At 35.8% G+C, this 13263-nt stretch overlaps 1 protein-coding gene across 1 annotated transcript; it reads right to left on the reverse strand.

Annotated features, from left to right (window-relative positions):
* Positions 1–2897: 2897 nt before the first annotated feature.
* On the reverse strand, positions 2898–9093 carry LOC127075704 (uncharacterized). The gene is made up of 2 exons (XM_051017166.1): positions 8388–9093; positions 2898–4882 (listed from the first exon to the last, which is right to left on the reverse strand). Exon 2 carries the CDS (start codon positions 3749–3751, stop codon positions 3272–3274), a length of 480 nt encoding a protein of 159 aa, XP_050873123.1. The 5' UTR covers positions 3752–4882; positions 8388–9093; the 3' UTR covers positions 2898–3271.
* Between the last annotated feature and the right edge of the window lie 4170 nt (positions 9094–13263).

The raw sequence follows: 13263 nt of genomic DNA on the forward strand, positions 1-13263 counted from the left end.
GTGTTAGTGAAATGGTTAATTTTCAAGTTAGGGACAAAATGGTACTTTCACATATAAGCCAATGCCAGCTCATTGACAGCTCACACACTCTCAAAATGACATGTGTGAGCTGTTGCAACTTGTTTCACTCTCATTGGATGCATATTTTGGAAATTCACTATGTGATGGCACTTTGTCCAATTTTACAAGTTCATTTTACAAGTCAAATTCCAAACCACAAGGCCTAGGCATGTAATGATGATTCCAACAAGTTTCAAATGCCATTTATGAGGTGTTGCAAAAATCCCCACTCAAAAATTCCAATTATTTCCCAAGTTGGACAATTTTGCCCTTGGTCCATTTAACTGTCCAGTTGAAAATTGACTTTTTGCATTGACCACTTTTGAAAAAATACAATTATGCACCATGAAAGTACATGTCAAATGGAGTTTGTGCATATAAAGAACTTGCAATTTGGACAAACCATGTGGAAGTTATGGCCTCCTGATTATGGGTCATTTCTGAAATTCACTGAGCCATAATTTCCCAACCATACATGGGATTTTCAAGTTCTTGGACATTTTGGAAAGGTGAGAACAAGATCTACAACTTTCATGTTGAACAATTTTCCATTTGAAGCTTCTTTGGACACGTGGTCTTGAGGTCAAAAACTTTCCATTTTTGGAAACTTCAATTACAAGTCACTTTCTATTTTTGGCAGTTTTTGTCCTGACTTGATCTCCTTCATTTTTAAGCTTTGAGAGGTCATGTAACACTTGTTCCAACATGAATGAAGTGCATCCAACTCATTTCCACCTCCAAATCCATCAGATCATGTACAGTTGACCATAGTTGACTTTTCAACTGACAGATGAATCTGGCAATGCATAGATCAATCTGAGCTCCAATCTTCAACTGAAATGGCTCAAGGGTGAAACCCTAGCCTCAATAAGCACAAAATAATCATAGAATGAACCCCATAACCATCATAGACCCCATCTCCTGATCATGCCCTGATTGGCCCAATGCAACTGATTAGGGTTGACCAGTGGTCAAAACCCTAATCTCAAGGAATCTTCCTCAATCTTCTGATGACATCCAATCATGATGATGATGATGTATCATTGCAATCAAGATGAAGACCAACATCCATTGAGAATCACAAAACCCTAATTCACAGCCCAATCCTCAGATGGCCCATGATCAGTCAATAAACCCTAGGCTTGCACTTAGACTTCTCCATCTTCTGATCAATACTTGGGAGGATGACTTGCACAATGTAACCACATGATATGCAACATGCAATTCCTAATGACCTAAAATGATATGCAATATGTTAAGCTTAGTCCCAAGAGAGGAGGGCAAATTTTGAGGTGTTACATAAGGCACAGAAGCAGGAGCTTTGTATGGTGGTCGCCCCCTCTGAGAAGAAATGACACTAGTCTCACCCTCCTTCCTCTTGAATCCGTTGAAAGGTTTCTTCAAGATTGGTTGACTACTGGAACCTCCCTGGATTTTACCACTCTTCAGTCCTTCTTCTACTCTTTCTCCCACGATCACCGTGTCAGAAAATCCTGTGGACACACTACTGATCAATCTTTCATAATATTGGCCCTGCAAGGTTCCCATGAAAATGTCAATTAATTCACGATCAACCAGCGGCGGGTGCACCCTTGCAGCCAATTCTCTCCAGCGTTGTGCGTATTCTTTAAAAGATTCATTGTCTTTCTGGGCCATACTCTGAAGCTGAGTACGGTTTGGTGCCATGTCAGTATTATATTTGTATTGCTTTGCGAATGCTTCAGCCAACTCATCCCAAGTGTGGATGTTGCTACATTCTAACTGCATGTACCAGTCCAAAGATGCCCCAGTTAGACTGTCTTGAAAGCAATGGATCATGAGCTTATCATCTCTGGCATAGGCAGCCATTTTTCTGCAATACATTTTCAAATGTATGTTAGGACATGTGAGTCCTTTGTATTTTTCAAATTCAGGCGCTTTGAATTTTGGAGGAATCACAACGTCTGGGACTAGACACATCTCCAAGGCACTTAAACGGGTTGAGTTATGTCCTTCAAAGATTCTTAGCTTTTCGGCCAGAGCACGACACATCAAGATAGTCTCAGAATCTTGGGCAGCAGTAGGCATGACCACTGGAGAAGCTCCATTGTAATTCTGCATTTCAAACTCGTCCTGGAGCTCTTCATCAGTGCGGGGCATGACTACTTGATTGACTATCGGAGGTCCTTGTGCAGCGACTCCATCAGCTACTCCAGAAGTATGCGCAGGTGGAGGAACATGAGTTCTTTCAAACGGTGGAACAAAACATGGAGGAAGACCGTAGACAACGGGATTTGGAATAGGAACTGAAGGTCCTGACTGAAGAGCAACCCCTTGAACCAGAGCATCGTTCCTTGCAGCAGCGGTAACACGAGCCTCTTCTTCCCTTCTAGCCAGAGCTTGTATAGCCTCAAAGATCTGCTCGATCTTGCTTTTGACAGAGTCCATCTCCTCTCTGAAGGCAACTTGTTCTTCTCTAACTACATCCATGATTCTTCTTGTGTTAGAGCGAGTAGCGTATATACGTTGAGGAATCAGCTTGAACTACTGGATACGAGGAAAAATGGAATGAGTTTTTGTTTTGAGAAATGAAATGCATGATGCATATGTTAATGCACGTGGATTTAAAAATGTCTTTTATGCTTATGTTCAATTTTATTTTCAGGGAACCGTGTTAGATTCCTTGTAACTTAGCAATCATTCAAAGAGATCACGGGGAATAAAACAAGAATGGAACCAAACTTTTTTGTACAAAAGAAACTCAAAATCCTTCATTCATTCAATTTAAAATAGAGTACAAGGATTGAGTACAAAATATTCTTTCAAACATAAAGGAAAGTACAAAAAAAAAAGGTCAAACTGCAGGCTTCTGTTTGTTGAGATCTTCTAACTCTCCTTTGAACCTTTTTATCATGTCTTCACAAAGATAAATAAATTCAGTCACTGAACGAGGGATATTGTCATTGTCTATGTCTTCCAAAGCACATCTTAGCATCAAAGGCACATTCGTAGCCATGCCATTACAGAAGTCTATCAAACTGGCAAACTTGTCTCGATACTCATTTCTTTGTTCATGTAAAAACTGGATGGTTTCCTCGAAGGCTGCCAAACTAGCATTCACATTTGCCCCTGCGTTCATCCAATCTTCACCTTCTTGTAGCAAAGAGTCATGTCGGCCTTTCCAGTATCGTTCCCACTCATTAGCATTTTCAGCCTCCTGGCACTTTCCATTTCACATTTCAGGTGTAACCTGAGTAGCAGCCATATCACTCTCTTTACTGCGGCGTTCTCGTTCTTCCCTTTCTTTTGATTCACGGAGTGAAACACTGAGGTTGGCTATCTCAGCCTCAAGTGTCTCTCTTATCTCCTTCTTTTGTTTTGTGGCGAGCTTCCACCATTTCTCTTTCTCACGACAATCCCTCTCAGCCTCTTTTAGTTGGCTTTTGACGGTATTCAAACAGCTCTCAGCCTGATCTAACCCCTGTTTGACTCTTTTTCTCTTATATTCCTCCTTATCAGTCCTTTCCACATTTGCTTGAAGTTGTGTTTTCTTCCGCCCAAGCTCCCACTTATGATTATCCCTTTCTTCAGTAATCCGGAGAAGGTTCAACCGTAGCTCTTCATTCTCTTTTTCCAAACTTTGGATGACAACTTTGAGCTCTTTAGCTTCCTCCATAGTGACGTGAGTAGGTTCTGGAGGATTTATATGCATTGGAGGCTCATAAGGGTATGGTAGTTTGTCTTGAGAAGCTCTGGCTTGGACCCAACTTGTATATGCCCTCTAGCCATACAATTCTTCTTTCCACGCTCCCTTTTTCCTTCTCTACGAACTTTAGTCCAGGCACGACCTATCCTCTTCACCAGATCAACGTCCTTCACTCCTTCTCCCAGCAAGAAACCTTCTAACAACTTGTCTTCTGGTTTGTCATTCATAGGAAACCCAAGTTGCCGCATAGCAAGCTCAGGATTGTAATTGATGCAACCTCGAGTTCCTATGAGTGACACATTATGGAAGTTGCCACATTTGACGATTATGTCCACATCATCATAAACACGAGAGTACCAGGCGATGTCATTGGCAGTGAGAGACATGATTTTTTGAGACCACTTGAGGTTATCCTTGTTCTGAATAAAAGGCCCTTCGCTTGGTAAGTGAGATAAGAACCATTTATACAGTAAAGGAGCGCAACACTGGATCATCCCCCCCTTCTTCTCATTTCTCCAATGGATAGAGTGATAAACATCTGTAAGCAAGGTGGGAATGGGATTCTTGAGCAAGAAAATGCGTATAGCAGTCATGTCCACGAAGTCATCAATGTTCGGGAACAAGACAATCCCATAGAGTATCAAGGCTAACACAACATTGAAAGCGACCCAATCTTCTTTACTTTTGAAATCTGAAGCTTTTCCCACTAAGAACTTCAAAGTGAAACCTGAAGTGCCTCCTTTTGGTCCAAGATTAGCTTTCACTTCCGCTTTATCTAGACGTATAGCTGAACCTATTTGTTGATGTGTAGGAAGTTCCCCTAGACCGGTGTAAGGGATTTCATCCTTGATACCAATGTTTGCTATATGTGAGAACTCTTCAAGTGTTGGCGCCAACTGGAAGTCCTGGAATGTGAAACACCGCAAGGGAGGATCATAGAATTGTGCCAAAGTGAAAATGGCCCAAGCATCCACCTCGGTGTTCATGATAGTCAACAGGTCACCATACTCAACACAAAAGTTGTTCCTTCTGATTTTTTTCACATCTGAGATCAACCCCTTAATCAATCCTAGCTTTGGATTTCTGAACTTGAATGAATAAGTACTTTTTTGATTGCTACCCATGTCTTCTGAATGCCTGAAATCAAACGAGTCTTTAGGTCCCTTGAAAATATGCACATGTCATATGTGTTATGATTATGAAATGTTTTATGTTTATGTATGTACAATTGGGTAGGTGATCATTGGAACATTCTGATTAATTACTTCATGGAGGAAAGGTTCCAGGAATAGGAAAACCAAACAGGTAGGCTCTAGGGTTTAAAAGGTTCCTAGAGTCATGGACCCAATTCAAGAATATTATCGTCATAACGACTAATCGTAAGACAATAATATCTTAAAAAGGATCTATTCCAGGTTAGGTCTTTGTATTAACCCAACGAGTCCTAAGTCTCGTAGGTTAATACTACACAACCATCGACTCCACGGTTCTAGACACGGTTCCCAGAGTCATGGATCACACCTGATAATATTATCGTCAGAACGACTACTCGTAAGACAACAATATCCTCAAAAATGATCTATTCTGAGTGAGGTCTTTGTATTAACCCAACGAGTCCTAAGTCTCATAGGTTAAAACTACACAACCATCGGTCCTAAAAGCCATAGGTTCAGGGTTCTACAAAAGGTCCTCAGAATCATAGATCGAGGTTGAAAGTATCACCGCCAAAACGACTAATCGTAAGACAATAACACTTTCAAGGGATCTCATCTGAGTGGGGTTCTCGCATCAACCTAACGAGTCCGATGTCTCGCAGGTCAATACTACACAACCACCATCCTAACTTAAGTTTTTCTCATAGCTCGGGTATAAAGCTTTTCCTCACACAAATGCCAATACTCCAGAAAGTTCCAATGATACCATATATCAATAATACAGTAATTGCAAATACAGATAATAAAGGCATATATAGATAAAATAAATAAGAAGCAAGCAAACAGATAAAAGCAAACTCAAACACAAAACAAACTAAATTAGGGTTGACTCGCTTAGGAGAACTTTATTCCCCAGCAGAGTCGCCAGCTGTCGCGGCACAAAAAATACCCAAGCGTAGGGAACGCTCGAAATATAAATAAAACAGAGTCGCCACCGAACTTTATTTATTCCCAAAGAGGGAAAGGGGAAATATCGATAAAACCCACAAAAAATAAAAAAGGAATGGTCGTCGCAACCAAATCGGGTTCGGGAGTCGGTTATGCAAGGGGAAGGTATTAGCACCCCTCACATCCATCGTACTCGATGGGACCCATTTAGTTAGTTTCGTGTTAGAGTGTTAGCGTGATATCATTTGCGATCTTCTACTTATCGGGTGAGGAAAGAGAAAGAAAGGAAGGAAAGACTTAGGGTTTTTAATGTTAATGTGCCTGACAAGATTTCGCAATCCTGCTCCTACGTATCTCCAGGTGCTATGAAGAACTCAAGGCATACGTAGTTCTACCCAAAGAGAACTACTAGATGGATTGCTTTTAAAGAGAGTGATGCTTGGATCACATTTGAGCGATTAAACCTTTACTTGCTGCTCACTCTTGGAGGCTGAAGTCTTTGTTTGTTTCACATCAAAATAGATGTTGCATACTCTTTTCAGAAAATGTTTTTGGGGTCGCACGAGGGCGGAAAATAAGTTTGATGAGTTTGAGTTTATTTTAAGCGGAGACAAGCATCTAAGCAGGGAGCTCTACTGCAGTACTCAGATGCTCGAAAAGGAAGAGACCTAAGCCCAATCACTCTTTTTTTCATCCAAAATTTTGTTATGAAAATGTGTGGCAAATTAGGTCAAAATTCATTAACGAAAGACGATTAATCAAACAGAGAGCTCTAGAGCAGTGTCCAAATAATCGGGAAAGAGAAGGTCGATACCCAATCAATCTTTTTCTTCTATAAGAGAAATGACCTAATTCTAGTAATTACTGTATGTTAATATGGAAGACAAATGTTTGGACATTGAGCTCTACAGCAGTATCCTAACATTCGAAACAGAGAAAGTCTAAACTTAATCAGTTTCTTCCATTTTTATTGCGAAAAGATTTTTAAAACAGGGGGACGACTTGACGTTGGATCAAGTGTCAGAAGTTAACTTATGAAAATAATTTGGATGTGGCGGGGGTATATTTGACTTTGTAATCAATTTGGATTTCATTTAGGACAGAACACTCGACGTTGGATCGAGTGTTTGTTTTTGTTCTTTTCTAAAAAAGGGTTGATTTTAATCTTGGAATTAACAATCAACTAATACAATAAAAATAAACGAAAGCAGTAAAATTTATTACACATTTTCGGGAATGGGGGTACATTTTATCGAATGGGAATACAACACAATAACTGAATCATACAAGTTTTAAAAGACAGTTGCAAAAATAAAAGAATCTCGTTGTAAGAAGGCCCAAGAGAAAGCCAAGGGACTCGATGTTAAAATCAGAAATTAAACTTAAAAGAAAATTAGCGTTTTGTTAACAATTAAAATCAGAAATTAAAAATTAAAAATTAACAACAATAATTAATTTATAATAATAAATAACATTAACAATAATAATAATACATAATGATAATTAAAAATAATATAAATAAATAATGATAATAAGCAAAAATAATAAATATTAACAAAATAATAACAATAAATAAACAAAAATAATAAATATTAACAATAATTATAATAAATAAATAATAAATTAGAAAACAAATAGATATTAATAATAACAAATAAGAAAAAACAATAAACATTATTAATAATAATAGTAATAATAATAACTGGAAAAGAAAAAAAAATAATAAATAAATAAATAATTAACGAACAATAATAATAATAATAATGACAGTGATCAATAACAAACTTTAAATATCAATATTTAATAAATAATCCAATAATATTAATAATACATTTAACAATACTAAATAACAATAATATATAATGGTTAATTATAATAATGATAATAATAATAGTAATAAGTTAATAATAATATTAAAGATGATAATAATAGAAATAGTAAATAATAATAATAATAATAATAATAACAATAATAATGGAAATAATAAAGAAAGAAAAAAAATCATAATAATAGTAATAATATTATAATACTCAAAATAACAACAATCAGTATAATATATAAAATAAAATAAGAATAAAATAAATAAATAAATAAATAAATGAGTGGGACGTTGGATATTAGAGAGTGAGAAAGATGATTTTTAAGACCACCAACCCCTGCCTGACACGTGGCAGGGGAGCATTTAATTAATTAATTATAAAAAAAATCACTTCTCCTTCATCCTTGGAACACTCTTACAGTAACAACAACATATTTTCTTCATTTTCTTTTTATAAAACAACCATCTTTGCTCTTTTCTTTCTTGAAAAACAAAACAAAATTTATATCTATTTCAAGCCCCACTCATCATGGTGAATAAAAAACAGCATGAAGATTCAACAAAAACAAAACTTGATTGCTTCTAAGACCTCTCTCTCTCACACTTGGTTTTAATGGGAACAACATGATTTTAAAAAAAAATTCAAAGTAACAAACTCTCATATCAAAGCAAAAGCAAAAGTTTATGAAAGCAAAACAATGAAAAGGAAGAGAACGACTACCAAGTCAAAGCTCGTTTTCGCAAGTGGAGACGGAATGGCAAGTTTTTCGGCGATGTCGTAAAATGGCGATGACGTGTTTGAACCGTCGGTTTCACTATATTTCGTGGTGATGGAGTTGTGTGTTTAAACTGTGGATGATGGTGATAATGGAACTGTTTGGTTTATGAAGCTTGAAGATTTTGAGTGATGGTGTTGTTGTTGTTTTATGAAGCTTGAAGTTTTTAGAGTGATGATGTTTTTGTTTATGAAGTTTCTTTTTTTAGTTTTTTTTGAGTGATAAGGTGTGGTGAGGGAAGAGAAGATATGATGATAGTTATATGGCGTTAAAGGGTGAAGAGAAAGAAAAGAGGTTTAAGTTTTTATATTTTTTTTAATTTTTTTGGAGTGAGAGTTGTGAGAGATGTGAGAGATGTGAGGTGTGAGTGAAAGAGATGATGATGAACATTGGTGTAGCAGAAGAAATTGATGTGAAGGAGGAAGAAAAGAAAAAGTGCACGTGAGGGAAAAGGAGAAAGATGGGGAAAGGTTATGAATAGTAGAGAAAGAGTGAGTTTTTTGAGGAAAGAAATTTAATATATTTTATGTTAGATATTTTTTTGTGTGTAAGTGTGGATGTGAAGAAAAGAGGAAAGAGAGAAAGGAAGAAAAAAGAATACTGAGAGTGAGAGGAAAAAGAAGAAACGTGGAGAGAGAAAAGAAGGAAAGAGAGGAGAGAGAAAAAGAAGTATACGCGGAGAGAGAAAAGGAGGAAAGAGAGGAGAGAGAGAAAAAGAAGTATACGCGGAGAGAGAAAAGAAGGAAAGAGAGGAGAGAGAAAAAATAAAAGAAAAAAAAAGGAAAAGAAGTTGTGAGAGAAAAAAAAAAGAAAAAAAAGAAAAAAAGGAAAAATGAAAATAATACCAAGTAGCACTCCACCGATGGCTAAAGGAGTTTTTTTTTTTTTTTTTAATTTTTTAAAAAATGACTTTAAAATAAAAATAAATGATTTACTGGGTCGCTGGTAAAAAAATTAAATAATTTTGTTCTTACTATTTAAATAATAAATAAATAAATAAATACAAATATGAATAAAATAAAATTGACAACATAGATAATTCTAAATAATTCCTCATATTATTTTGGCGAAAGATAAAGAATAATCGGATAAAAAAGGAATAAAAATTGGGCATAAAAAAATCAAAAAAATAAAAAAATAAAAAATAAAAAATAATAATAAAAAAAAAATAATAAATAAAGTGACAGCATAAAAATGATCAGCGCAAAATAAACTTCTCGGAAACATACAGATTTTGATCAAAATTTAAAATAAAAATTGATCGATTAAAAGGCTCAGGCGGGCATAAAAAATGCGACTGAAAGGTAGTCGAATAAAATAAAATGAGCATGCCAGGTTGAACTACGCGACCCATAGATCAATAAAACTGACGTCTGAAAGCTCAATTTTCGGCCACTAATTCGACGTATATTTGGGAAATGATTCAATCGGTTTGTCTGTAGGTCTGAAAAAATTATCTGGCTGATATTTTAAACATTATGCAAAACAAAATGCATGTTGTGACAAGTATAAAAATGCAAATTTCATGTAAATGAACTGAATTATTGACTGAATAATCGTGAACAGACAATCAGATGCAAATGAATCGCCCTTGGACCATTTACTTATGATTCTCCATCACAATTAAAACCTACAAAGATTCATACGATGTTAATACTCTTGATTTATCAATCTCTGAACCTCTGAAACAAGATGCAACTGCATGAATGATGCACTGAGATTTGAGAAATTAAATCTTTTGATTTCTTAATCAATAGATGACTGAATAAATGTCATCAAGACCAGATGAAATGCCAGAACTCCGGACTTTTTACCTGAACCCTAACAAATGCTTTAAATTGATGAAATACACGACAAAACGGATTGATTTATGCTATGCTGATGCAAATGAAAAACTCAGGGTAAAATTTAGGGTATGACACATCTCAAGGAAAAACTTGCTCTTCTGCACTGAGGATTGCACTGAGGATTCTCTTGCCAATTCTGACTGCCAAGATGCGATGCAATATGGAATGATAAATGACCTAAAAAATGAAATGAATGCATGAATGGGGGGGTGCAAATTTGAGGTGCTACACATAAGTGGGTTGGAATGGAAATGGGTATTTGAGAGTTAAATATATCTTGCAATAAAATGGGCTTTAGGTCTGTTAGATACCCAAAAGTGCTTATTTGAGCCATCAATTAAGGGTATCTTTCACTCTATTTCCTTGTTAAATTGTCAAAATCACTTTTGTTTTAGATGAAATGCATTACATTGATAAACAAGCTTGGTGCCTTTGATTTGTGTGTTATTGTGCAAGAAGAAGGCATGAAATAATTGAAATTTAAGACACAAGAAAGTTGGCAAAGGAACCAAGGAAAACAAGCATTCATCAGCATGCTCGCTAGGCGAAGGCTGTGGCGAAGCCTGCTCGCTAGGCGAGCGCCCAGCGAAAAGCTCCAGTAAAATGTCAATAAATTCGCCAGGCGAGCTGATAGCGAAGGTGGTAGCGAGTTCGTTCAGTTTTGGTGAAAAGCGCTGCCAGCACTCACTCGCTAGGCGAAGCTCTAGCGAGTCCCCAGCGAGCATTCCAGTAGCAAAACCTCTCAACCTCGCTGGGGCGAAGGTTGAAGCGTGTCCTTCGCTAGGCGAAGGTTTGTTCGCTAGGCGAACATGACAGTTTGAGTTAGTCTGTTTTCTCTGGGCGCAGGTGCCTTTGGTGCCACAATTAGACCCTCGCTAGGCGAGCCTTTCTGCTCGCCTAGCGAGCATGACAGCCCAACACAGGTCTATAAGTAGCAAGTGCCACTTTTGAGCACCATACCTAGTTTTTACAGCATTTTTCCACTTTTGTACTTTTGTTAGATGTTTTTACAGCATTGTTCTTAGGATCTTTTATGCCCTAGTTTTCATTTCTCTTCATCTTGTAACCATCTTCCACAAAAAGAAGGTGGATTCCCATCCAATATCGATTATCCGACTTGGATGTTGATCAACCTTCTTTCGAAACTTGCCGACCAAGCTACCATGAAAATGAGTAGCTAAGTCATCCATTTGTCAAGGTTAGATGTAGGTGATTACTAGCTTTGTGTGTAAATGTAAGGATCTTCATGTGTAAACTCTTTAATGGTGAATATATGATGAAAACTTTGTTTCTATTTAAAACTCTTTGTGTTGGTTTATGATCGAGAGATGTTTACCAACTCTTGACCTAGGTTTTCATCCAATCTTGTTTGTTAGCTAGAGATAGTAATGAATGATTTTGTTCACCATAAGGTTGAACCAAAAAGTTGTCATTTTGATAGATTGTGTTCGAGAGAAACAATGGATCAAAATGGGAAAACTCACAATGTGTGTTCGAGAGAAACATATTGGGAGGACTTTGTGAAATGATTTATCATCTAAAGGAGTTTATAAGATTGTTGACCGAACAAATACATGCAAAGTGATCATCGAACCCTAACTTTGGCAATATTTCTCATTTATTCAAACCATAACTTTTACCGCAATTTATTACCTTTTTATGCAAGATAACGTGACAACCAACCAAAACCTTATTGTTACATTGAGCTAGAATTAATACAACCATCGAACGGCGGTGATATCTTACAATCCCTGTGGATACGATAACAAAAACCCGACACGTAAATTTACAACCAACAAGGTCCTAGATAATTTTCTAAAATTTTAATTAATTAAATATCAATTTAAATTATTAATTCTTTACAAAATTATTACAAATATTAAATTAGTTAAAAACATTATTAAATATTAAAATATCTTAGTCATCAATGATAGGTAATTAAAAATATTTTTTTATTCTAATCATCATTGTCACCTATGCAAAACTGGAGGGGGACTACAAAAATTCAAAGACTATCAAAATTAAGGAACTAAAATCGTTGGTTTTGTAATAGGGGGATCAATTGTTTAACACGCCTAAACAAGGGGGACTAAAAGTGCATTTAAGCCTTTTTTATTTTGTTCTTTTTTATAAAATTTAGATATGTGACTTAAGAGTTCAATTTATTTTGGCAAAAGATTTGATGACATAAGTTAAGAGTTTGTAACACAAAATTAGACTTAGGAATAAAATGGGTCAAGGATGAGTTTTACCTTCTCCCTCATGACTTGTTTTCTCATTATAAAAAAAACATACAGAATCCAAAAACTGTTACCATACGAAGGAACATAACATTATTACATTTGAAATATGTGCCCCAAGACTTCAATGTATTCTTGAACACTACATGCAAATAAAGATGTCAAGATTGGCACTAAAGTCCTCTGCAAATCCAAATTTTCGTACAAAAGAAAAACAAAATTAGAAAATAATCCTAAAAATGATTAATACAAAGTTAATCCAATATTCTTGAGCCAAATAGTATATCTATTTTATAGGTTTTCTACTGTGATGAGAATGCATGTTAACAATTAGATAACTATGATTATGCCATATACATACTTAGCTTTGCAATCAACACATTCCCTATCAGTATAAAAAATCGCGTAAACTGCGGCGGTTTGGTTACGGCATTTAAAAAAACCGCCACAATTTACGGTTGATTACGATAGTTTTATGAAAGGACGGAATTTTAGTAAAGAATGGCGGTTTCAGACGCCATTATTTACTTAATGGTTTTTAAAATTTGACACAGGAGTATAACATACTTTTCTTTCACTATTTCCTCTAATATGTTTTTTACGAAACTACTATCTCCTCTTTGGTATTTTTGTTTGTTTATCATATTTTATTTTATTTATATAATACAATAAATTTTAATTATATTAAATAATAATATAATATCCATTAATAAGAAAACAAAACCTAATTTTAA

This window comes from Lathyrus oleraceus, chromosome 4 (genome assembly GCF_024323335.1).
Source record: "Lathyrus oleraceus cultivar Zhongwan6 chromosome 4, CAAS_Psat_ZW6_1.0, whole genome shotgun sequence".
Lineage (NCBI taxonomy): Eukaryota > Viridiplantae > Streptophyta > Magnoliopsida > Fabales > Fabaceae > Lathyrus > Lathyrus oleraceus.

Coding starts and splice junctions, on each gene's coding strand:
- LOC127075704 (XM_051017166.1), bottom strand. CDS start 3,751: ATGCATATAAATCCTCCAGAACCTACTCACGTCACTATGGAGGAAGCT.